The sequence below is a fragment of the Podarcis vaucheri genome (genome assembly GCF_965113315.1).
Source record: "Podarcis vaucheri genome assembly, chromosome: 4".
NCBI lineage: Eukaryota > Metazoa > Chordata > Lepidosauria > Squamata > Lacertidae > Podarcis > Podarcis vaucheri.
In genome coordinates this window covers 57,590,422-57,616,866 of record NC_138762.1, presented here as the reverse complement: position 1 = coordinate 57,616,866, position 26,445 = coordinate 57,590,422, and the positions used below count along the sequence as shown (strand labels likewise).

Below are 26,445 nucleotides of genomic sequence, written 5' to 3'. Positions count from 1 at the left end.
GGTAGGTCTTTAGGAAAGACCTTGCCAACGACAAGGATCATTCAACAGGATGATCTCAGATTATTGAGGGGAGAGGGTGAATATTGAACCACCTTTGTATGCTCAGATCCCAGCTTCTTGTAAAGCAAACAGCTGAGTGCAGGTGTACTTGCAAAGAGGAAAGGGGTGTGTGTGTGTGTGTGCGTGCTGCAGGAGGGTAATTTTTCATCTCCCTGTCTCTCCTTCTCAGAGGAATAATTTGTTATCTGCTCCTCATCTCCCCTCCTCCTATGTTTTGGGCAGGCTGCCTGCTGCAACCTAGGGATGGTTGGCATTCAAAGGCGAACCTACCAAATTCACAGTTTCCTAAACAATATGAGAACCGAAACTCAGTGGTCCTTCAAAATTCACACTTCTCCAATTTTTGCATTGCAGTTACCCATCCAAGGAGAAACAAAAATGCTGATGACTTTTCAGGATGGTTAAAAAAAAAAAAAAGGAAAATGGAAATGTGGAGAACAGAATTTAAGATGGGAAAAATGAGAAACAGAGACAAAGAAATTGACAGATACATTCCTGCCCATTTTGCTCTATTCTATATGTTTTAAAAACACAATTTTTTATGTTAAAAACTGTTTCAGGTTTTTACTCTGAAAACCCTCCAGCAGGTTTTCTCTAAAATGTTGGCAGAGCCTACAGGAGTAGAGCAGTCTTCCGGGGGCAGATGTTCCCCCTCGAAGTCATCAGGCATCCTCGTCCCCCTTTCCCCATCTATATGACATCACACTGAGGGATAAATGCCTGAATAAAGCTAGTGTGACATATAAAGTCACAGAAGCAGATCACTAGCTTCCTGGGTCCCTGTTGTGTACTGGCAAGGCAGCAGGGATGTTGGTGCAGTGCCAGTACCACCCCCACCCCAAGCTAATCCAGCACTTCCACTGGTGCCCCCTCTTCTTCCCAGTAAGCAACAGCATCTCACCCACCTGCGAAGAAGCCAGTGTGCCAAGTCTGCCCTGCCCAGCAAGCCGCTTCTGTATTTTTAGAGTTTGTATACATCAAGTATTATTGGGGAAGTATTGTCAATCTGTCATGCTACATCACCATGAAAGCACGTTATATCATTCCAAGAAGGAATTGAGAAATGGCAGTCAATTCATCACTGCTCTGCAAGAGCAGAATTGGCTTTAATGCAACTTGTGCATTTACTTATTCATGTCTGTGTGGTGTGTGTCTTCCTGCCTATATGAGCAGGAATAAACAGAACACAAAATGAAAATAAAGAGGAATCTAGGGGAAATAAAAACTTATTTAAAACTGCTTCTGTTCAAAACTGTTCATGGGCCAAGCATCTAAGCCCCCAAAGTCTGACTCAGATAAGAGAGAGAGAGAGAGAGAGAGAGGAGGAGAGAGGATGTGAATGAATGTGTGCATATGTGTGTTTTGGTGTTGTGCACATGTGTGTGGTGTATGTCTCTATATGAGAGAGTGGTGCAGCCCCACTCTTGCCTGCCCATTTTTGTTTTGGACCACCACCCACTGGAAAGATGGCCCTGAGGGGATGTGAGATTCTCCGATCCCTACCATGTGGAATTACATTCAGAGTCTGTTTTGTAAAATGGCCTTGCATGCAACATTCCCTATTAAATACATTTTCTTCTTTTCCATTGTCAATGTAGATTCTGCCAACGGTGAGAGAAGACTCTGGTTTCTTCTCCTGCCATGCCATCAATTCATATGGGGAGGACCGTGGAATAATTCAGCTCACTGTGCAAGGTAGGAAGAGGACAACATAAGGAAAAAAAACACAGCTATTGTAGTACAGTAAGTGTATGTCATGCTCAGAAATCTGATGGGGGGTTCTAGTCCCTAATAAAACGTAGTCATGACTGTCAAAAACTTAGAAATGTATGAAAGCTTCAAACTCCATCTGTCCAGTTTGCACTGGAACTATTAAAACATGGGATTTTAGACACAAGTTTGTCTTAAGTCTGCATTGCAACCACAAGACAGTGTAGAAACTAACACACTGTACAGTTTGGGGCCCATTTAAACACCAAGGGGCCAACATGGAAACCAACAGTCAACATTTCCTTATGTTGGGGTTTGAATCCATGTGCCATCCCTTATTGCACACAATGCTGACCAACACAACAGCCATTCTGAATACTCGTCACTGTCATGCAGTCACTTCACCTGTTAGTCAACTCGCGAGTCAAAGGTGCTTAATATGTGAAATCCCTAAGTGGTGTTGTTGACAGAAAATAAAATCCAGATACAACATTAAAACCGAAATAAATACGTTTGCTGAAACACAGAATCCTTCAATAAACCATGGAGCAAAATATAAATAAATCATAGAACAGGTGTTTAAATCAGCTCTTCTTCTTCATACATAAAACCGCAGTCTGGAATACTGATTTGTGAATAAACATGGCTGGTGTCAGGCTGTGATTCTGACACTTCCTTGGGAGTAAATTCCATTGAACTCAGTGGGACTTGGCACCAAATAATTCAGTAGCAGTAGCCTTGCAGCAGCCTAAATAGGGTGAAGCAATAGGGTGAAGATTTCCTTTCTGAAAAAAGAAACAGTGTACCTGCTTTATATTTAGAAACAAAATGTTTCAGGTCTAATCAGCCAAAAGCTCCCAGCAACTGCAGTGTATTATTTGTTGTTGTTTTTTTCATTCTGAAATTTGAGTCGTCAGTATGTCCTCAGGCCAGGTGTCCCCTGCCATATTTCATGGTGGGGAGGTGGGGAAGCAGAGTCAGGCAGGGATCGGCAGGTTCTGGAGTGGCTGAGGTGATGCCCTGTCAAATGTCTAGCCGAGGCAGAAATTAGCTATGAGGTTCTGCCGGCTCTGCCGTACTACACTTGCTCAATGCGCTTGTGTGCCTTGGAGCTTACAGATAAGATGCCAAATCCACTCAGGACTCACAAGCAACCTTTCTCCCAACCCCCAGTTTTCTGTGACTGCAGGTTGCATCAGTTCCTGGTTAATCCTGGTACAGACTGTGTACTCACTAAGCCAGTCCCCTCAATAAACCAAGATTCTGATTCCCATTTGCAGTGAAGCTGCAGATAATACAAAGGTTCTCTGAGAAAAATGAGAAAATATGTAACTGTTATCACAGAAACAGGGAATAAATGTTAGCACAGATGTTAGTACAGGCACATGTGAAAGAGCATAGCATTTTTATTCTGGTTATCTAATTAGACTAAAGGCTTATTGGCATTTCTGTTTGCCCTGCCACTTCCCCCCAGGAAAACCCACAGTTTGGTTCTGAATTGCAGCAAACAGCAATTGGGTTTTCCACACATTGCTGTTTGTTACAATTTATCACTAAAGAACAGTTTTTCCAGAAGAAAGCAGTGGGGCAAAGGCATTCAGAAAACATGGGGCAAGTGGAAAACTGCTTGGACCCATGCTTTTTGGCATGGGACAAGCAGAAGTGTGGACAAGCCCTAACTGTTGAGTTCATCTTCACATTTCTAGTGTAGATTACAATCTATGAGAGGTATTCAACCAAAGCGTCTTGTCAGGGCAAGGATTGCAACTTGTACAACTGGTCTTTTCCCATCCTTTCTTCCCTGTGCCTCCCCCCAAACTGCTCTATAGAGTTGGGGGAAGCCCTAGAACAGATTTAAGGCGATCCAGGGAAGGAGAGGAGGAGCATATTTGATTGCACAATCAGAAATCATTGCACTGGCAGAAACTTCACGTAGCTCTACTTTGGAGACAACCCATTATATACACACGCTTGCTTCTGCCCTTTAAACCACAAAGATAATGCATGTATTAAACTCTACTGCATATAGGTTTTAGGCCATTTTGTTCCATTTAAAGCAGGAGTGGCCAACCTGTGATTTTTTAGATGTGGTTGCTGATGAGAGTTAGAGTCCAAGAATGTCTGGAGGACCACAAGTACCGCATTCCTGTTGTAAAGAGAATAATACGCACTATACGCACACACCCGGGGGAGCAGGTGTAAGAGGGAGATAGAGTCAGTTGTAATAGCATTACTTTCTCAATTCACTTACATGGAAGATACAGAAATCCCAATATAATAAGGATATTATACCCACAACCTGTCCTGGGAGCAATGTGTTGTTTTTAAAATAATAGCATAGAACAATTCTACAATGGGACTCTAAAATAAGATGATATCAAGACATTAACCCTTTTCAGGCATCCTGGTGGCCTCACCTCTTCCCTCTAACTTTTCTGCATCATCGTGAAAGCCTAGAGAGGGCTTGCAAGCACGTTCAGCTGAATATGTTTTCAGCCTTCCCCATGATCCGGAGCTATATTCAGCCAAACATGCTTCCAATTTCCCTTCATGCTCTTCCTGGTCGATGAAGAAAATAGGGTGCTTGCCTGTGCCACATAAGGCCTTCCTTCCTGCACTCCCCTGAATACAATTTTTCAATGTTTGAACAGGGCTGTCACAAGTTTCTTAACCTAAATATTAACTATCCCTCCTTCTGGGACGGGTGTGGGGTAAAACGAGTGTAACACCCGGTGAGCGAAGGAAATAGCAAGCTATCTTATTCTTCGCAAGGCATATTTTTTCCATACTATACTCATTGCTGTTGCTGACACACAGGTCTCTTGACTAAAACAGAGTTTGTCTATTTGACCAGAACCCCCAGATCCTCCAGAAATAGAAATCCGAGAGGTGAGAGCACGCAGCATTGCCCTCAGGTGGACCATGGGATTTGACGGAAATAGCCCAATCACGGGCTATGATATAGAATGCAAGAACAAGTCTGGTAAGAGTATGTTGGTATGCCCGGTTTACAACTTTTAATTGTTTTCTGGTTTTCTGGTATTATGTTTTTTTTATTTAAAAAATCAGAGTTCTCAGTTTTACTGCTAACTTGAGTGTGGCCAAGAGTTTTGCTGACATCTTGTGTCCAGAATACTTTGTATATTTGAATGGATGGTTTTCAACAGCCCCTATTAAACAAAAGCATCGACAGCAGATGTAGTAAAGGTAAAGGACCCCTGGACGATTAAGTCCAATCAAAGACGACGATGGGGTTGCAGCGCTCATCTCACTTTGCAGGCTGAGGGAGCTGGTGTTTGTCCACAGACAGCTTTTTGAGTAATGTGGCCAGTATGACTAAACCACTTCTGGTGCCACAGAACACCGTGATGGATGCCAGGGAGCACGGAAATGGCGGTTACCTTCCCGCCACAGCGATACCTATTTATCTACTTGCACTGGTGTGCTTTTGAACTGCTAGGTTGGCAGGAGCTGGCACAAAGCAACGGGAGCTCACTCTGTCATGGGGATTCAAACCGCCAACCTTCCAATCGGCAAGCCCAAGAGGCTCAGTGGTTTAGACCACAGTGCCACCCACGTGTCCAGATGTAGATAACTGCAGATGTAGACAACTTGTACCTGGTGAGACTACTTGTCCATCCAATTCAATATTGCCTACTCTGATTGGCAGTCACTCTCCAGGAATATCAGTGATTGAACTGGAGACCTTCTGCATCCAAAACATGGACCCTGCCACTGAATTATGGTCTCTTCCCAAGACACAGTGCTCTTCTCTCTGCAAGGTCTTGCCCGAGATTCAGACTCAGATCCACTCACACCTAAAGCATGCTGGGGACAGGCAAAATCTTAGGATGGGCTGAACAGCTGTTTTCTGACATATTCATTCCTAAGTCTTCCCCTACCTCCAACCCTGTGACATTATGGCTCTGGAGCAGAATCCTATTTTGATAAATCTCATCTGAATAGGCATGATCAGAAGAACCAACTAGTCATGAAAATGTGTTGGTAGACACTTGTATGACAGCTCTACTACTATCAATATACTATGTACTCTCTACTCCTTTGCACAAAAGCCCCAGGCAGGGACCTCCACCCTGCCTATTGCACAAACAGTTTGACCAATTGGAGTTGTAGTCTAGAACATCAGGAGGGCACCAGCTGAAGGTCTGTTCTAATCTGTGAGAGATGACTACGTCATTGGAAGTGCAGTGGTCCTAGAGGTGTCGCTGAATCAAAATGGGCCTGTTTTAAAACAGGATTAATTTCAGATATCTATCAGCAGTCCAAATCAAATTCATCCAATTTAATCCGCCCATTTCCAGATGAGATGTGGGACAAGAGGTAGGGGCAGCCGACCTGTTTCTAATCTGCACTTGACAATTCCTTATTGTTAAAAAGATGAGTGGGGTGTGGAGCTAGCAGGGCCATTTGCAGTGTAGAGTACTGTCTGCCCTGTGTGTGTGCAAGTCACAAATCCCTATTGGACAGTGCCAGTGACCTCCCTGATGAAAAAGCAACACAAGATTCCTCTCAGGCCCACGTCAGCTGGAAGTCAAATGGTCAGCTTGCAAAGACTCGCTTTGACTCAACATTAGCTAGTTTCAAAGCTAGTTGCTTTGAATATGCTGGACTATGCATTATATATAGCCCTCTTCATAAAGAGGACCACTGTAGCCTGTAGTTTACCCTCACTTCTGTCTGTACCTTTATATGCCTTATCCATTCATGTTGCTTATGTGTTGCAGAAAAGAGCAGATTTAAGATTTTTCTTTTTATGAAAGCTGATGTAGTGTTGGGTCAAAAAGTGTGAGCTGTGGGGAAGAAAACTCCCTGTTCAGATCTCACTTTAATGCACTCAGTGGCCTCACACAAGCTATCTTTTAGTCTCAGCCTCCCATTTGCTAAAAATATAAAACCCAGATAATAATTTTTTACCATAAACATTACTAAAAATTGTATGGAAATCACTTTACATACTCTAAAGCTTTAAACATATTCTGTGGTAGTGGGGGTAATAGTAGTACTTACAGTTGCAACATCAGCAGTATTTAGCAGTGTAAAAATAATAATCATACGTTTGGTGGGGGGAGAGGGAGAGTAGATATTCTCAAAATTGCCATTCTGAATAGGGCCACTAGATGGCACAACATACAAAGTAAACATGTGAGTGGAATCCATTAGTATTAATATATAGCTAGGTTGGTATATGCAGGCATTCCCTATAGGAAAATCAGTTAAAAGGGGGGGGGGAATGTTATGTTTATTTGTGTTATATGAATTTTGCCTGTTCTGTCATTAGTGAATCATGTTTGTGAGGATCAGAGTAAATGAAAATAGCATGCCCCAAAACAACAAAAAATTGTGTAAGGGGATTTTTTATGCAAGCTGATAAAATGGAAAAGGCATAATTAATGGAAGGGATCATCTCAAAGCTGTTTCACCTCTTATTCACAATTTGCACAGAGACTCAAAGTCAATTCAAATATTTGGAGAAGGCACATAGAACAGTCTTGGTAGGACTGTACCACTTTAGACTAAATGTGTGAGATTAAATGTTGGAAAATATCCAAAAGCCCTGCATGTGAAAGCAAGCCTAACAGGGCGACAATGAGTCTTGAAACCTCCGCACACTTGCATCCTGGGTTATCAGAAGCAGGGAGTTTTTTGCATGGGGGAACCTGAACTGATGAAATGTCACCAGGCAGGGCTATAACAATGTGCTCTTTTCTGAATATTTGAAGGTACTCACATGCAGGTGCTGTTGCATTGCCTGAGAGTACTCATCACTAGTCTCTCTTTTTTCTTCTTCAGCAGAAGTATCTTTGTTTGATCATCCTGGATCACACATTTTTTTGCCTCTCAGATTGCACTGCTTCTCACTGCCATATTTTTCCTTTTTTATAGTTCAGATGTGATCTGTTTTTCTTTTCTTTTTATTTTTCATAGCTGCAGCTGATGGCTGCTGCTTGCTGTGCCCCAGGCGTGGCTGTATAAGCCGAGAGTTCCAAAGATAATTCCGATGGAACATGATGAAGTTGTTCTGATGAAGCAAAGCAGGTCTGGCCCTATACTCTGCCCCTGCTTGGCGCAGGGAGGGAATTGCACAAATTCTTTATGACACTCTAGGCAGGTTGGAGCAAAACTAGGGTGCAGACAGGGAGAATAATCAGATATTTATTTGTGAAATAAGCACACATGTTGTTAGCACTGCATGCTGGAAGAGAGTCCACAGATTCATGCAGAAGCAGAACAGAATGTATTTATGAATGAACAGATGCAACACACACTGACGCACCTCTGTCCTAACTGATATGAAATTTCTAGTTGATTAGAAGGCATTAATCTGATAAATCTAGGGCTGCCATATGTCCGGATTTTCCCAGACATTACTGGGATTTCTTTTTGAAATATGGCAACCCTAATAAATCCAATGAGTTAAGACACAGACACACACAGACACAGACACACACACACACACACAATCACACACAATGCTAAAAGCATTCATCTTCCCTTTGCTTGCTTAATCTGAGACACTTGAACCCAGTTCAAGCAAGAGAACCTTCAAGTATTTTATACCAGATATCCTAGGTAGGTTTAATTTCAGTCAAGCTTTCGGGAGGGATGTATTTGATTGCTGTGCATCTGCCCATCTTTTCTGTAGGTATAGACTTCTACCCATCTGATTCTGCTTCCATCTCCAGGCTGCTTTCCCTGTCTTAAATAATACACAAATTACAGGTGTTTTTGTACATGGCATACCTAATAACAGTTGAACAGCAAGTTGCTTTTTGTAGTTGATTGTATACAGGTATTTTGATGAAACTGTGCATGTATTTAAAGATCTGAGGCATGCATTGATAGTATAATCAAGAAACCTGTATATACCAGAACAATATTTGGGAACTCCGTTCTAATACTTAAATCTGTCTGTAAGAATGAAAGAGTTGAAACAATCCCTTATTTCCCCATTCCTCCCTCCATATTACAGAAATTAGAGGAGATTCACACAACCACATCTGCCTTTTTTCCTGACACCAATTATTATTTGGTTTCAGTCAGCGTGTTTGAGATATTGTTCTCATATATTCAGGGTGATGTTTGGCAATGGTTTAGTGGAAATTTTTGACATTCAGGGGCTCATATTTAAAGCCGCTATAGCTATGCCCCCAAGGATAGTCTAAAAAAGCACACACAAAAAAACATACACACATATCCCAGATAGTACACATTTTGGGAAAGCTCGCTTTGAATTGCAGTACAGTTGTTACTTTCTAACACAAATTTAATATACAAGTCTTTAAAAATAGTGCAGGAAAGACTCCATGTAAATTAATGTTTACAGATTCTCTGTGTTCCAACTTCCCAAGCTTACAACACTGGCAAATATTGCTCCTGCAGAAGACATCATTGCTACTGTTGTGGAAAAAACCTGGAGCTGCATTTCTCTGCTTTCCTGTTCAGCAAATCACTGATCCTCGGAAATCATCAAATACTAAGATTTCCAAGTCTCTGAAGCCTTGGAGAGATGTTTATTGACCACTGGGCTTTTTGTGTGTGACAGCATTCACCAGCAAGCCCATGCAGAAGCACAGGGTATCTGGGTACACTTGCCCCAGGCCTCAGAGGGCTAAGTCAGCCAGAGGCTGTCAGGCCAAGAACAAGTCTCCCACCCTGAGCCTCAGACGAGCTCTGCACAGACCTGCTTACCAGTATAGAGCACTGGCACCTATCTTTTTTGCTGCCCATGGCAGCCATTTTGTGCCAGTTGCTATTGCACTTTTATCAGTGTATGAGTACCAGTACCTCACTTTTGACCCCCCCCCCCAAGCACTGCCTGTACATATGACATACACAAGGGTATCAATGCAGGGACAGAGAAAGCAAAATCACCCCTGACCTCTGCTTCTTTCTCTAAAGATCTGAATAGAAACTTTGTGGCTCCATAGGTGCTGACTGCTAGCATCCAAGGCAGTTTTGCCCCGCTCCATGTATTTTTTGAGGGGGCCAGGCCCCCACAATTTTCAGAGGGCTCTTGACTCCACCCCTGGCTCCTTGTGACATCATGAGCGCAACATCAGGACGCTGCACGATGTCACATCAGGCCCCCTCAATCAGCTGGAGAAGTTGGCACCTCTATGTGGCTCACCTTCCCTTTGTTAGAAACCAAGGGCTTTGGGCATATGAAATAAAACAGATGTTTTAAAATGACTAGTGAAAGGCCTACTTACCTTTATGTGAGATAACCATGAAATATTACTGGCCTCACCCCAGTTTCCTGTGGGCTCCTGGCAGCAGAGGCCAGTCTAGGCTGAGAAAATAGCTGCACATCTTCCCATGACTCGCCAGAGGGTTGTTGCCACAATAGGACTGGCATGCAACTGACTGATGCAAAAGAAACACTCCTGAACACATGTGAGAGTGTCATGTTGGAGCTATATCTTCAGAAATGACTGCCAGCCTCTTTCTGCTTTTCAGTTTTTTATAGTAGCTTTTGAAGTTTGCTGTTTTGAAGGTTGGTGCTTTCCTCCTCTTCCGTTCCCCTGTGCTTGCCCCTTTTGCTCCCCTTTCCATTTCCCTTCTCTCTGAGTCAGATGGGCAGATGACCAAGAACCACTTGGTTTACAAACACACAACTGCACAGACATGCAAAGCCACACACCTGCACCCACAAATAAGTGCTGTGGAGGAGATGAACCAAAGGCAATAATTATCACAAACCTTGGGAATATGTTGTTGCCCATTGTAAACCTCTCTGGTATAAATTACTTTGAAAATGAAGTGGATGAATTCATGCATTACATGTCTGTCAGTGGCTACAATTCATGGCATTCCAAACTGGTTGAAGCCTCAGCTGTCTAGCATGAAACAGAGATTGACAATAGAAAACAGCTGTGGCCATCAAGCCCTGCTTGCAGTCCTCCATGAGGCATCTGAGGGGTCTCTGCCATTATACAAATTGCTGTCCTTGGGTTTCATGTCCCTGCAGAATAAATGTAAGTTTTTCTTTGAACCTGTTTTTCATGTTACCTGTGTTACTCAAACATGGGCCTGGGGGGTGTGCTGAGGAGCCCCATCCTCTAGCAAACAGTGTGGCAATCTGTACTGAGGCAATATTTATACAGTTGTATGCATGAAGGTTCCCACAGTTGCACTTTCACACAAAGGCTAGGTGATGGGGCTACTTTGCATACCCCCGCTCCCATGTTAAGTTAAATCAAAGCATTAATGCCTGAAGAGGACTGGGTTATTTCCTCATTTGATGTTCATTTCACCAGTGTTCTTTTACCTTTGAAATGCAGTGCTGCTTGCTAAGATATTAGTTCAATGTTTGAAGGAAGGAAGGAAAATGAATTAACTTTCCCACAATTTCTTCAAACAGACTCCTGGGATTCTGTGCAAAGAACCAAAGATGTTTCCCCACAGCTGAACCAGGCCACGATCATTGACCTCCACGCTTCCTCCACCTACAACATCCGCATGTATGCAAAAAATCGCATTGGCAAGAGCGAGGCCAGCAATGAACTCACGATTACCACAGATGAAGCAGGTGTGTTCTACAATGATCCTAATTGAATCTTACCTCAACATGTATTCATTGTTGGCTGTATGTGTTTTTGGAATTTTGAAGAGCCAGGGGACTCTATGTGACACATTGCTGCATAGACTACAAAAATAATTCCTTAGTAGCCTATGATAATGCAGTAATCTTTTTTTAAGTTAGCAGTCTAACATTAGCCATTTAAACCCACATGCAAAGCCCCTTAAATAAGCAATGGTTCATAATTAATAGTGCTTTTATTTAAGACAGTTTAATCTTTTTGTTTGAGTACTTTGCCTTAATGTCTTGGCTAAGGAGGAGTTTGTAAACACAAGGCCACATCACTGAAATACCTAAAGCTGTGCTCCTGAGAGCATTAACGCCAAAGTAAATGCCATTAATTTTATTAATTATTTATTAAATTTTTATCCCACCCTTCATCTGAAGATCACAGGGCAGTTTGCAATATAAAAACACAAAAATACATACTATAATAACAAACGAAAGCAATTACCTTCTGGCATTTTAGTGCCTATGCTAATCTAGAGCCTAAGTAGGAGATGCGACTGAGTGTGAAAACAGTTTGATTCTTTTGGTCGTATTTGTAATGTTAACTTTATTCCCCACATTCCTTAATGGAGTCAGTGTTCTGGAGACACAGGGTACAGGGACAGGGGTATGATGGAGTCGCTGTTTATTTGCCTTATCCCACCTTTCTTCTGAGTTGGAATTTCAGGATTTTAAAATGTCAGTTATAAAATACAGAATAATAAAAACAAACTAGTTAAAAACAATTAAAATACATTACAACATATTTAAACCAACAATTAAAATATAAATTGCTCTGACAGCAGCCCATTTTCCAAAGGCCTGTCTGAATAGGAAAGTCTCCTGTCGGCAGAAAGATTACAAAGATTTAGATAGGAGAGGGATCCATTCAGGTACAGGAGTGACTGCGAGGAATACCAGTCGGAGGAAGACATCTGGATATAAGAATGGAGAACATCTGTAGAACATCTGGATATGAGAATGTGAAGCACTGTCTGTTTTAGAAAGGGCTACTATATGGGAAGTATTTTAGGTACATTGGTACCTCAGGTTAAGAACTTAATTAGTTCTGGAGGTCCGTTCTTAACCTGAAACTGTTCTTAACCTGAGGTACCACTTTAGCTAATGGCTGCCGCCATGCCACCAGCACTCGATTTCTGTTCTCATCCTGAGGTAAAGTTCTTAACCCAAGGTACTATTTCTGGGTTAGCAGAGTCTGTAACTTGAAGCTTCTGTAACTTGAAGCATCTGTAACCCGAGATACCACTGTATTGGGCAAATGTCCAGGAAAATCTGGCAGCTCATCTTGGCAGTGCCTTTTTTGCCTACTGTTGGCAATCTCAACAACTTTGCCAAAAAAAAAAACAAAAAACAAAACCTCAACAACTTTTCTGCTTGAAATATGGCAACCCTAGTATTTCTTATCTGAGGGTTTTCATTTAACTGAAAATTAATATGCCAGGTTAATCAACTGACCTTAATTTGCAGATTAGCTTCCCCAGCAACGCGCAACCTGAATGTCATCTTCTATTCCCTGCTGCGTGGCCTAGTTTTGAGACGACTGACCCTTTCTTTTGCTCTCATTATGAAGCTGTCCGTTCAGAGCGTGAGGTCAATTGTAGGGAGCTGCCATCAAAAGCAGCTGATTTACTCAGGGTGAAACTGGAGGAGGGTAGACCAAAGCTTCAGAGGCATCGCAATATTTGTTCCCTTGGTATCAGTGAGGAAAATATGCACAATAAAGGGAAGTGCCATCATTTGTCATTGTTTCCTTTAGTTATTTTAGTTTATTTAGTTTATTTCAGTTTACTTTTACCTCAGGTATGTTAAATGAGCATGGATCCCCAACCATCTAAGAGATGCCTGAGGGCAGGGAATGTAATGAAGGCTTTACAAAAATAACATCATTCAATATTAAACAGAAAGGTGGGGGGGGAGGGAGTAAAACTGTACTGGCAAAGGTGTGCATTGCATATTGTATGTTATTGTGGCTTCAGGCTGCCAGAATCTTTTGTTCAAAGGTAGCATCTAAAAAAGGCTCCTGCAGCAAGAGAAGAATCATGGAGTACTCACAACCTTTTCATTAATTTGCTGCTAACTCCTTGGCTCTCGGATGTCCCTTCCACTTATAACAGCAACAGCTCTCTGCAGAAAGACGCAGGGATGCCAACAGAGCTTTCTGCGCCCATTACATTGTGTGTGGATTGGACCTTCCACCTACATTCAGTGTTCCATCACTAGGGAGCCAGCCTGGTATAGTGGTTAAGAGTGGTGGACTCGTAATCTGGTGAACCGGGTTCGCATCTCCGCTCCTCCACATGCAGCTGCTGGGTGACCTTGGGCCAGTCACACTTCTGTGAAGTCTCTCAGCCCCACTCACCTCACAGAGTGTTTGCTGTGCGGGAGGAAGGGAAAGGAGATTGTTAGCCACTTTGAGACTCCTTAAGGGGAGTGAAAGGCAGGATATCAAGTCCAAACTCCGCCGCCGCCGCCTCCTCCTCCTCTTCTTCTTCTTCTTCTTCGGTGCATATGGGCCTTTTCCTATTAATTGCCACTGAACCCTTCATAAATATGCTTCAATGGAAATGAAACAGATCATAATTTTTTGTTCTGGTACAGGAGCAACATTTACCCTAAGCGAGCCAGAATTGCCTACTTAATTTCATTTCTGTTGTCATATCCAGCTCATTACCTCTCATCCGAATTCTCTTTTCTCCTTAACACTCCCTTGGTTGTTTCACACTCGTAGACGCTTCAGCCTCTCATCAGATGACAACTGACTAGAATTTGTGTGCTTATGTTCAACTCTGAAATGTTAGTCTTCAGTAAATAGAATAATTTCTCTCTTTAGTTACTCTTTTCATTGCTTGGTATAAGAATTCAAGAAGGATCCTGCTGGTTCAGGCCAATGGTCCGTTTAGTCTAGCATCCTGTTCTTGATTGTTGTTGTTTTGCCAAAATTTGTATTCATCTATGCTCCTTTTTGGCCAACACTTCCATTTTCTGAAAGAAGACTCCTTACCTCTGCTAGCTTCCTTGACTGCCTGTTAACCTTGCTGGTATACTCTTGGCCTTGGTGGCACTTTTCCTAATCTGCAGTATACATTCTAGCTGAGCTTCTGTTATTGAGGTTTTGAGCTTCACATTGACAAAAATGCTTTGCATTTCTGAGGTTATGAATATTGTGTGATACATTATGTTCTGTAGCAAAAGTGACAAGCTTAGAATGTTGATCCCCCTATTTCTTTTTTTTTTTTACCAGCTCCTGATGGACCACCTCAAGATGTTCAACTTGAGCCCATATCGTCACAAAGCATCAGGGTAACCTGGAAGGTAAATAAGTAGCATACAGTGGGAAAGGGAAAATAGGCTATGCTGGAATGTATGTCATGATATTACTGAGGCATGAGCCCACAAAAATGAGATGCATAGCTTGGTGAATTTATACACACAATGCTTGTGGCTAAATTTTCAAAAATTACTTTGCAGCTGAATGTAATTGTGTGCTAAATTAAATTTGCATGCAATTATATGTTCCTGTGATTGTGCCTTTTTGAACATCTTATTATCAGAAATACAGCTGCAGTGCAGGGGGAAAGTTTGTAACTGAATTTTTTAGGATACTTCTTGCGTTGAGTTTTTCTGCAAACTGTAGTGAAAATCAATTTGTCCCACGAGGCAACATTTTTAGAGACATGACACTGAAGCTCTGCACTATAATGCTCTTTATGAGCCAGATTTTCAGTTCTTGTTTGAGGCGGGTGGACTATAAGTACAGCAAGGCTCTACTGCCTGTGGCTGTTATACCCTAGGCAATGGGTTTATTAATGATCCTTGAACTAGATACATGCCCATCATTGTGTTGCTTGGCATGCCAATGAAACCGAGGAAGGTGGGTGTAATGACACAGATATTATTATTATTTTTTTTTAAAAAAAAAACCCTGTTTCCCAAGGCTTCATAAAAAAAGCCTACGCTTCATTCATTGTCATTGCAAGGGCAAACTAGGTTTATTGTATTGCAGCTGCAAAGATATAGCACTGTTTAGGATTGTGATGCTCTTGGTTGTTGTGCTCTCCCTGCTCTCCTTCCACATAGAGTTTGATTAACTTAAAACATACACTCTGTGGTCCTAAAAACACCTCTGTGACAGGTGTATTTTAGAGGTACGTATGTTGGGCTCAGTAATGGGGAAACAGCCCCAAATTGTTGCAACTGGGGGCTGAGATAGCATAATACCTTTTTCTTTTTTCTTTTCTTTTTTTGCCCAAAGAATGATGGATGGCCCTGCCCCCTTTTATATGACAAACTGGTACCCACACTTTTGGATGGGGAGACTTGAAATCTGCTCTATCAGGTCAAGGACAATGAGACTGTCATTTAACATGGGTCATACATGATCCTAAAACAAACATTAACAAACATTAATATAAAGTTATATGAAGACATATAAAATTTAGATTAAAAAGCAAGACTTGTAGTGAAGAGGGGTGGATCCACCTGTCACTTTTCAGATGACAAAATTAGGTTTTCTGTTCTACTTGCATGCCTGAAGGGAAGTTTTATATCCACTGCTACTAGCATTAGTTGCAGAACCCTAGCTTCACATCCTTCATTTAATCATCATCATTGTAAACCTAGAGCGAACCAATAATTTGGCCTTGATTTTTAGCTGCATGGTCTTTGGGAGTGGATATTTCTCTCAGCTTCTAACCTAACACGATGATGTTCAACATGATGTTCAAAGTGCATGCTACTCATACCTTCCTTAGGCTCCAAAGAAACACCTGCAAAACGGAATTATTCGTGGATACCAGATTGGTTATCGAGAATACAGTGCAGGGGGGAATTTCCAGTTCAACATCATCAGTATTGATACCACCGGAGACAGCGAAGTTTATACTTTAGATAACCTGAAAAAATTCACTCAATATGGCATGGTCGTACAGGCATGCAATCGAGCAGGAATCGGGCCATCTTCTCAGGAAATTATCACAACCACTCTTGAAGATGGTAAGTAGTAAGCAAGCATGCAAAAGTCACATATTCCTCTTCTCCCAGGCCTTTGGCTAATTAAACAAATCTTATGGCCTTTTAAACTGAACAGGGTATTGTTTTTGTTTGTTATTATGGTATGTATTTTTGTGCTTTTATATTGTAAACTGCCCTATGAGGAAGGGTGTTATACAAATTTAATAAGTAATAAAATAATATATTAATGTGGTTGATACTACATGGTATTATCAGTTGATGCTTTATATTTTTAGAAAATGTATTTGCTTTAATGCCGGTTTATGTGTTGTAACCTGACCTGAGCTATAGAGAAAGGTTAATATTAAGATGGAGGCCTCGTTGCCTTGGGAGTTGGCATATTTCTTTAAGGCAGCCTTCTCTAACCCAATGTCCTCCAGATGTTTTGAACTACAGCTCTTATGAACCCTGACCGTTGGCTATGCTGGCTGCGGCACACACAGCTTTCTGGCATCCAGCCTCATATAGTGAGGTTCAGAGCACAGCAATAAAATCTGAAATTAGCTGACTTCCCTAATACATGACACTTTCTAAGAATGATGTGCGGTGTATTTCAAAGTAAAGCAACAACAGAGTGCCCTCTTGTGGGAAAAGGAGATTATTCAGTTAGCTAAGTAAATAGTTTTAAACCATGCACTCATATGACTGGGTTCTCAGTTGTTTTAAGTAGTCAGAAGACTCTTAAAGTAATTACCAAGTAATAACCTATGAGATGAGGTTCCTGGGTATGGTAATTAAATAATAAGAAGATTTTAAATTTATGAATGCTTCCTTCAATAAAGCTTTATGGAATTATGATGCCCTTCATGGATGAATATTTGTTTTTCAGCATACTGCTGAGAGATTCTCGGCAATATTTTTAGTGATGCTCTGCCAAGTCTTTGTGTCTTGCCTGAATGGGAAATTACTCTATGTAGTGAAAGATTTACAGATATGAGCAATGTTCCAGCTGAGACAATCTACATACAGCTGAGATTGCCTATTGCTGACTTAAGAGACCCCCAAGCTCTCATGGACTGTGTTATCGCACTGTTAGTGATGGGAGTCCATACATGCAATATCTTTGCTATGGGCATTGCATTGAAAATAATTTTTAGCTCTCATTTCTTGTTAATTAGACATCTCTTAATTTCTTTTTTTTAAAGTCCAGACATTATTGATACTCTCCATCTATTTATAAATTTATTTATTAATTGGCCACCATTTTGTTTAAATATTAAGCAAGGCCACAATCTGGCACTATTGTTATTGTTACGTGTGCAAAAAGGCTGAGCACAAAATGGCCTCCCCAAACCCTCCACCCTGTTTGCAAGTGGTGGAAAGGTGGTGCAGGGGGAAGAGTCTGAATATTTTCTAAGTGGTGCTATGAAATAGCCAATATTTATTAGTGTGAGGGCTTTATCAGAAAATGTCTCAGCTAACTCTCTTCAGATAAATGTTGGTTAAGTTAATACCGAATGAAACTATGTTGTTAGTTCAGACTAGCGGATTAAGGAAACAGTTTGCTCTTTTAGAGTATACATGCATTCTGCCATCTTGGTAAGAGTGGCTCCATAGAGGTAGCAGTGGTTGAGGAGTGATAATGATCTGTGACCCATGATGACAGCAGTTTTTTGCAGTTCCTTTATGGAAAATGCACAAAGTACCTTCATGGTAATAACTGGAGGTTCTTCGGTCAAATTTCCACCATAATGCATACTTCCACCCCATCTGCATTCAGAATATAAGAAGAGAGCCCTGCTGGATCACACCAGATGCCTCTGGAAAAACACCAGCGGGACATGAGCGCAACAGCACTCTCCCCATTTGTGATTCCTAGCAACTTAATTTCAGAGGCAGACCATCTACAACTCTGGAGGTAGAACATAGCTATCATAGTTAGGAATCAGTTAGGAATCAGTCAAAACCTTATCCACCAGGAATATGTCTAGATTCCTGTTAAAGCCATACAAGTTTTGCATTGTTTTACAAAGCTATTCTTGTAAATATTCTTCCCAGTGTTCTTTTCTGCTGAAACACATCAAAGGAACACAATCTTGTGCATATTGGGGTTGTTGTTTTTAAAGTAATAGTTCCCCAAAAATCTGTCATGATTAAAAGTTACACTATTTAATTTCAGTTCCCAGTTCCCCACCAGAAAACGTCCAAGCAATTGCTACATCACCAGAAACCATCTCTATTACCTGGTCTACACTAGCCAAAGATGCTCTCAATGGAATTCTACAGGGATTTAGGGTGATATACTGGGCTAATCTTTTGGATGGAGGTAAGTACAGGGACGCGGACTTATAAAAAATATGGGGGGGGGCCGGGAAAGCTCATGAATAATAAATAAGCTCATGAATATGCAAATAAAGTGGCACCGCCTCCTCGTGAGCGAATAGGGGAGAGCGTGCTGCGCCTATTAATCAGCTCCGGAACAGCTGATATGCGGGAAACGTGGGGCTAGCCGGAGAAGAGAGGGCGAGCCCCCTCCGCTCCGGCCCTAAACCGCTGAAACCGCCAGGAGGAAGGAAATTCCCCCCGTCAGTGCCTTGGCAGTGGCGGTGGTGCTGCGAAGCAGCGAGGCAGGAGCCCCCGCCCCCGGGGATTCCCTAATCTCGCGGGGGACGGCCGGGGCTCTCCGACTAGGGCGCGCGGCTGGCTGGCTGGCTGGCGAGGGAGCAGGTGGGGAGGAGGCGGGGGACGGCGGCGGCGCTCTGCTGGAAGGGCGCCCGAGATTATTGGGGGGGCTGAGCCCCCCCAAAAAAATTTTTGAGGGGGCTCGAGCCCCCTCAGGCCCCATGGAGTCGGCGCCTATGGGTAAGTACTCTTGCTTGTCAAGCTTAGATCTTTCCCAGCAGCATATAATACTTTTTCAGGATGAGGTTATTCCACAACCGCAATTTATATTTTTAGTATGCCATGAGTCCACTCTGTCCTGTGTTCTACTCCTCTTCGATTCAGAGTTACCTAAGATAATTTCTAAACAGAATTCTGGAATAGATGACAACACCATTTGCTGCAGTTTTGAGCTTCTGATGTGGACATACTTATTGATAAAACACTGCAGCAGCAACAAAAAATTGTAGTCTTGATGTGGTGGTATAAACGATTGTAGTAATATTCTTTTTGTGCAGTACAGTGGTGCCTCGCAAGACGAAATTAATTCGTTCCGCAAGTTTTTTCTTCTTGCGAGTTTTTCGTCTTGCGATGCACGGTTTCCCATAGGAATGCATTGAAAATCAATTAATGCGTTCCTAGGGAAACCGACTTCAGACCAGGTCCGGGGACAGTCTGTCCCCGGACCTCCTCTGAAGGCTGGGGGGGGACAAGGGCTTTTCTTCCCACCCCCAGCATTTTAAAAAACCCTGGGACAGCGGAGGACTTCTCCGCTGTCCGGGGCGATCTTAAAATGCTGGCGGGCGGCATTTTAAAATCGCCCCGGACAGCGGAGGACTTCTCCGCTGTCGGGGCGATTTAAAAGCCCCTGGGAAGGCAGGCAGGGGGGACAAAGACTTTTGCCCCCCGCCAGCCTTCAGAAGAGGTCCTGGACCTCTTCTGAAGGCTGGCGGGGGCGAAAGTCTTTGCTCCCCCCGCCTGCCTTCAAAAGCTGTCCGGCCCAGGCTTCCCGGACCTTTCCGCCAGCAGCGGCAGCGATGCCGCTGCTGGCGGAGACTTGCCGGCATGCCAAAGCCTGCGCGCAGCGCGCCCAGGCTTTGCGGATCTCTCCGCCAGCAGCGGCAGCGATGCCGCTGCTGGCGGAGACTTGCCGGCATGCCAAAGCCTGCGCGCAGCGCGCCCAGGCTTCGCGGATCTCTCCGCCAGCAGCGGCAGCGATGCCGCTGCTGGCGGAGACTTGCCGGCATGCCGAAGCCTGCGCGCAGCGCGCCCAGGCTTCGCGGATCTCTCCGCCAGCAGCGGCAGCGATGCCGCTGCTGGCGGAGACTTGCCGGCATGCCGAAGCCTGCGCGCAGCGCGCCCAGGCTTTGCGGATCTCTCCGCCAGCAGCGGCAGCGATGCCGCTGCTGGCGGAGACTTGCCGGCATGCAGAAGCCTGCACGCAGCGCGCCCCGGCTTCGCGGATCTCTCTGCCAGCAGCGGCAGCGATGCCACTGCTGGCGGAGACTCTCCTGCCTTCAAAAGCCGTCCGGGATAGCAGGAAGCGCTTCCCTGCTATCCCGGACTGCTTTTAAAATGCTGGCGCTGGGGAGCAAAGCCTTTCGGCCCCCGCCAGCCTTCCTGGACCTCTTCTGAAGGCCGGAGGGGGGGAAAGGCTTTGCTCCCCACCGCTAGCATTTAAAAGAGGTCCCGGGAGATTTCCCTATGGGCTTTCGTCTTGCGAAGCAAGCCCATAGGGAAATTCGTTTTGCGAAGCGCCTCCAAAACGGAAAACCCTTTCGTCTAGCGGGTTTTCCGTCTTGCGAGGCATTCGTCTTGCGGGGTACCACTGTATTTTGTTGATGCATACATGTGTTCCTGTGGATTGGTAAACACTGCAGTGAAAGAATCTTATTACAGCCATACATACATACAATCACATCAATGGAGAATCATTGAATAAATCTTAATACATCATTTCTACTTCAGAAACAAGATCAGGTAATAAAGAACTCTGAAATCTGGGGAAGATTTTGAAAGCTTCACTAATATTCTCTGATACAACCCAGGTGCTAAACTACCAATGAAATCAGTTGACTGTGCATTAAACAGATATTAGTGTCCTCTCTTAGCACCCTGTGATGGTTTCCACTTCCTTCATAATTTGCCATATGCTCAGAGTATCGGTATTTTGTTGATTACTGAAACTCACCTGTTTATGCAGCCTTCCTGGGAATATGATATTTCAATATCAGTTTCTGTTGAACCAAGAAATGACAAGTTTTTTTAATGTATATTTTAGTGGATTGTTTTAAGTTATTCTGAAATACACTGCCTTTGCCATCTCTAGTTTAAGGGTAGTAAAAAATAATTCAATAACATAAATAAATGTAATGTAATACTTGTCTAGATAACTTATTGATCTCACTCTATAAATCTTTCTATAATCCTTTTCATATGATGCCCATGTTTCATTTACTTAGCTTCCTAAACTGCCATTATTGAGTTTTAAAAATCAGTAAAATAGAATGCAATTTCATAATATTATCTAATCCTGATTATTTTTATTTTTTTTAGAAAACATGCCTATGGTCAAAAATAGCACTTATTAATTTCAAAGTGTATTTGCAGGTCTGTTTTTCTCTGTAAGACATTTCCATATTTGCTATTAAATGCACAGTATGGGCATTTAGCATGTTTATTTAATAATCACAGCCAACTTTATTCCTGCCATAGTTACATATTTTAATCCAGCAATTTCTTTCATAGGCTCGCTACAGTATAATGACCGCTTGCTGCAAATAGAATAATGCTGTCACTAACTCAATTTAATTTTCTGCTCCATAGAGCTGGGAGAAATTAAAAATGTTACCACTACGCAGCCCTCATTAGAGCTTGATGGTTTGGAAAAGTACACCAACTATAGCATCCAGGTGCTGGCATTCACACGAGCTGGAGACGGGGTCAGGAGTGAGCAAATTTTTACACGCACAAAAGAAGATGGTAAGAAGTGAAACATTCTTGGTAGCCATTGGAAAATGGAACAGTTAATGGAAATTGCCCAGGTTTTCATAGCACTTCATACATGCATAGAAAACTATAACTGAAGTGCCAGTGGTACCTATTGATGGACAAGTAGGCATTCATTGTGAGTGGATCCTCCACAAGATCTTGGGGTTTTTCTTAGGGGAGATTGGCCCTTAGAGGCAAGATCAGGATAGAGTAGAGTCAAGTCACTGGATCCAGGAACAATGCACATGGTAGATTTTGTTGTACAAAGAATGTCATCAGAATGCAGAAACCCTACAGGAGCAGAGGTGTGTTGCCACAGCCCTCAAAAGAAATACATCTCCCATTATCCCCTGGGATGGTAACATCCCTTTCATGATGTTAGCCAGGCTGTGCACATGTTAATACAGTGAGCCCCCCCCCCCCCGCAGTTTATTTCTTAGGAGGGGGAAAAATCAGATAATTTGCCTATTAATCTGAACATAGCCTTGGTAAGCTCACCCAGATCTATTTTTACAGACTTAAAATAGCTTGGTAAGATAGCCCATTGTGGAAGAAGAAGAAAGTCGACCTCACATTATATTGTACAGCATCCCTAGATCCTGTTTTTAAAATGTTGGTCACTGTATTTTTCTCCTTACTGACAATCTGGCACAGCTTGGCTGCTTGGCCCATCTGCATTGGTTTCATTAAATCTATCCTGTGCTCTGCAGGCACCTTCTGGCACATTTCAGCCTGCTCATTGGCGTTCTCTGCCTGCAGCACATTCTGATCTCATTGATATGGGCTAAATTGTCATGGTGGTTTGGAAATGGAAGCTATTCTCTCTCTCTCTCTCTCTCTCTCTCTCTCTCTCTCTCTCTCTCTCTCTCCATGTGTGTGGAATTGACAAACTCTGGATGTATTCCAGTTCTGCATTATATGTGCTTTCCCCTTAACATCCGCCTTGGATTAACTTCACAGTTAATTTTTGGCATCAGTGGAATATTTTCCTTAGAAAATACAGGGCAGACTACATCCTTTCAGGGGACTTTACTCACTTTCCTTCTGAGCAACTCATCACAGAGCATTTCAGCATGTACTTTTTATGCAAATGAGGCTTATACAGAGAAGGCATAAATGTGCGGGGGAGGGGGCAAGGCTGTAGCTAGGGAGTGGTGGGGTGGGCCCCCGCCAGGGGTGCAGGCAATGGAGGGGGCACAAAATTGGCTAAAAATATGTCCATAAATATAAATATCAATTATTGCCTCATAAGAAATGGTTTTAACTAGAGGGTGAATTGAATGGGTGGAGGGGGGTGTTGGAGGAGAGGCTGAAAGAAGAGCTAATTTGTTTGTGGCTAGGGGGTGCAAGATCACCTAGCTATGGCTCTGGGAGGAGGGGACCCACAATTTCCCCCTAATACAAAAAAGGGTAAACCCAATAAGTAAGGGAAGGAGTCCAAAAGCTATGCATGGTTGCATTTGCATTTCTTATCTTGCTCAGTACTTGATTTTAGACACCAGAGGTCAAGCATGAATCCACTTGAATTTATGTAAAAGAAACAGTTCTGACTAGGAATACAAAATGAGGGTTCTTTTTAAAGTTTGCATTATTTAGTTCTTTCTCTGCAGAAGCCTGCAAGGGGGAAAAATATTGTTTCTGTCCAAGATGTTCATGGCACATTAAAAATTGCAGCAGAAATTTCTGGCTGCGTTTTTTATATTTTTAAAAAATGGGATTCATTTATCCCCCTTTGGTTGGAGTTCCTCTAAACTATAAATGGAGTTACTTATTAACCAAGTGCCTTTCCACCTGAGGATTTATTTCACTGATCATTAAAATTTAAATAGACACACTCATTTTCGCTCCACACTCTAGGCTTAAATTGCATTTTCACAGGCTGTTGTATTTGATGGCATGGGGGTTGAATGATTGCATTCATTAGAAATGATGCATTATAAAATCTTAATTAAAACAATGAATCTCTGTTCCTTAATAGACAGACTCATGGAGCCAGATCCATACCTGGTGAAAACCAGTGCAGTCTAGTAAATGGCACCAATTTACACCTGTTTGAATCTAGCTGATTAGCTCCTTTAGGCTTTTCTTCCTATGTAATGGTGCTCAGTTCACCATAGGCTGTGTATGTGCTGCATCTGGCTGCTCTCTGCATCTACCATAAGTGTGTATCCCATAGGAAAGTCCCACCAGAACTCCATTGCATAGATAGAATCCCAGCTTTCTATTTGCTTCCTTGAGCTTCTTGGATGCACTGCGGACGATCATAGCTGTCAACGTTTTTCTTTTTTTAAGCGAAATTCCCTTATTCCAAATAGGATTCCTCGCAAGAGAAGGGAAAAGTTGACAGCTATGGTGGACGATGAGTGTGCAGAGCTGCACCCGGCACAGGAGACAACCCTGGTTTGCTATGTAAACTAATACAAAATATAGCCTGTCAACTGGGACTAGGCAAAGGAAGCACAGATTGATGGTGCTGAAACAAGAACACTGGCTCCTTCCACTGCAAGGCAGACTTGAAAGTGCTTAATAGGAACCTACATGGCTAGCGTCGTGGGTACCTGAAGTGTCACTTATTCCAATAGGAACTTGCTTAGACATTCAGGTAGTCTTCTCCTGGGCGCCCACACCATCTGAGGTGAGATGGGTAGCAACTGGAGAGAAGGGCTTGTCGGTTGTGGAGTCCCGCTTAAGTAATGAATGCTCTCTCCTAGGAAGTTTGCATGGATGCTAACTTTGATGTCTTTCTGGTGGCAGGCAAAGACCTGATATTTATATCCCAGACTCTTAAGTCTTAGCCTGTGATGGACTGTTTTAATTGCTGCTTTTATACTGCAGCTGATTTATTAGTTTTATATATATATATATATATATATGCAGGTTTTGGTGTCTTCGGGTGTCTTCCCGTGTAAGAGTCGGGGTGTCTGTGCGACGTTTCGACGAGGTCTCACTCGTCATCTTCAGGCTGGTGCTTTCGGCTTCTTGTTACTGGAACAGAGCAGAGTCTGGTGTTTGAGTTCCTATAAATACTGTTGAGGGGTGTGGTGTATAGCCTCCAACGTTCTGGGCAGAGAGGAAGTTCCTAGATTAGTGTGCCTTTTCTTCTTTTGTTCCTTAATTACTTGAGGGATATCTTGGGTGATTTCATGAGTGATATTCTGAATATCACTGGGTGGGTCATTAAGTGTAGATTAGTTGCTAAAGCTCTTGTGTCTTGACCTCTTGAGCTTGTGAAGAGTTTTTCTGATGCTGCACCCCCCTGCAATCCCTACACAGATCTGGCTGGCACAAGGCACAAAACCATAGCTCGCCCCTATACACGAAGCCAAGCCAGAGCACAACTAAATGCAGCACAGCCATCTTCTCAGAAAAACTCTTCACAAGCTCAAGAGGTCAAGACACGAGAGCTTTAGCAACTAATCTACACTTAATGACCCACCCAGTGATATTCAGAATATCACTCATGAAATCACCCAAGATATCCCTCAAGTAATTAAGGAACAAAAGAAGAAAAGGCACACTAATCTAGGAACTTCCTCTCTGCCCAGAACGTTGGAGGCTATACACCACACCCCTCAACAGTATTTATAGGAACTCAAACACCAGACTCTGTTCTGTTCCAGTAACAAGAAGCCGAAAGCACCAGCCTGAAGATGACGAGTGAGACCTCGTCGAAACGTCGCACAGACACCCCGACTCTTACACGGGAAGACACCCGAAGACACCAAAACCTGCATTCCTATACCCGTGAAAATCTACGAAAGCAAATATATATATATATATTGTCAGGGGTTCAGGAGCAGAGACGCAGAGAAGGGAGGAAGCAGAGAGCGAGGGGGAGGAATCCGAAGGGAAAATGAGTGATGATGACGACCCGAGATCTCCAAGCCTAAGCAGTGAGTCAGAGGACTCCCAAAAGGGAGCCCCAGTGAGCAGAGCAAGGGGGGGATCCGGGGGGACACCCCAGGAGGAAGGGAACAGAGGAGATTCAGAGAGCAGCAGCTGGAAGTCGGGACCCACGCTCATAACTGAGGGCGGCAGCAGCTGGAAGTCGGGACCCACGCTCAAGACTGAGAGCAGCAGGGAGGAAGGTAGCCAGGCATCGGGTTCCGGAGGCTGTCAGCAGGAGGGAGGGCACGAGTCAGGGGTGGTCACGCCCTCCTCAGAGAGCGAGGCAACGGTTAAGAGGAAAGTAGAGAGTTGGGCGCGCGCGCCAAGTTCAAATGCAGCGGAAGCTGGAGCAGTAAGCAGCCCGGAGAGTGAGCCAGGTCCTAAAGCCCGCCGCAAGGAGGCAGAAGGATCAGGGGGGTCAGCGTCAGAGGAGAGTAGAAGGGAGGAGGCCCAGGGGGGCAGAAGGACCCAGAGACGTAGGGAGAGGCCAAGGAGGTGGAGCAAGGCTAGGGTATTAAGTTGGTGTGCAAGAGGCGGGGACTCAGACGGGTCTTCGCCGACCTAGGGCAGAAGGT

At 43.3% G+C, this 26,445-nt stretch overlaps 1 protein-coding gene across 1 annotated transcript in view; it reads left to right on the top strand.

The window, feature by feature from the left end:
* Positions 1–26,445, top strand: part of DSCAM (DS cell adhesion molecule) — a 337,767-nt gene that overhangs the window by 237,338 nt on the left and 73,984 nt on the right. The window contains exons 13-19 of the mRNA XM_082221311.1: positions 1,659–1,755; positions 4,625–4,753; positions 11,153–11,320; positions 14,622–14,692; positions 16,132–16,372; positions 18,510–18,656; positions 21,818–21,973. Coding sequence (XP_082077437.1) covers positions 1,659–1,755; positions 4,625–4,753; positions 11,153–11,320; positions 14,622–14,692; positions 16,132–16,372; positions 18,510–18,656; positions 21,818–21,973 — 1,009 coding nt within the window. The remainder of the gene's footprint in view (positions 1–1,658; positions 1,756–4,624; positions 4,754–11,152; positions 11,321–14,621; positions 14,693–16,131; positions 16,373–18,509; positions 18,657–21,817; positions 21,974–26,445) is intronic.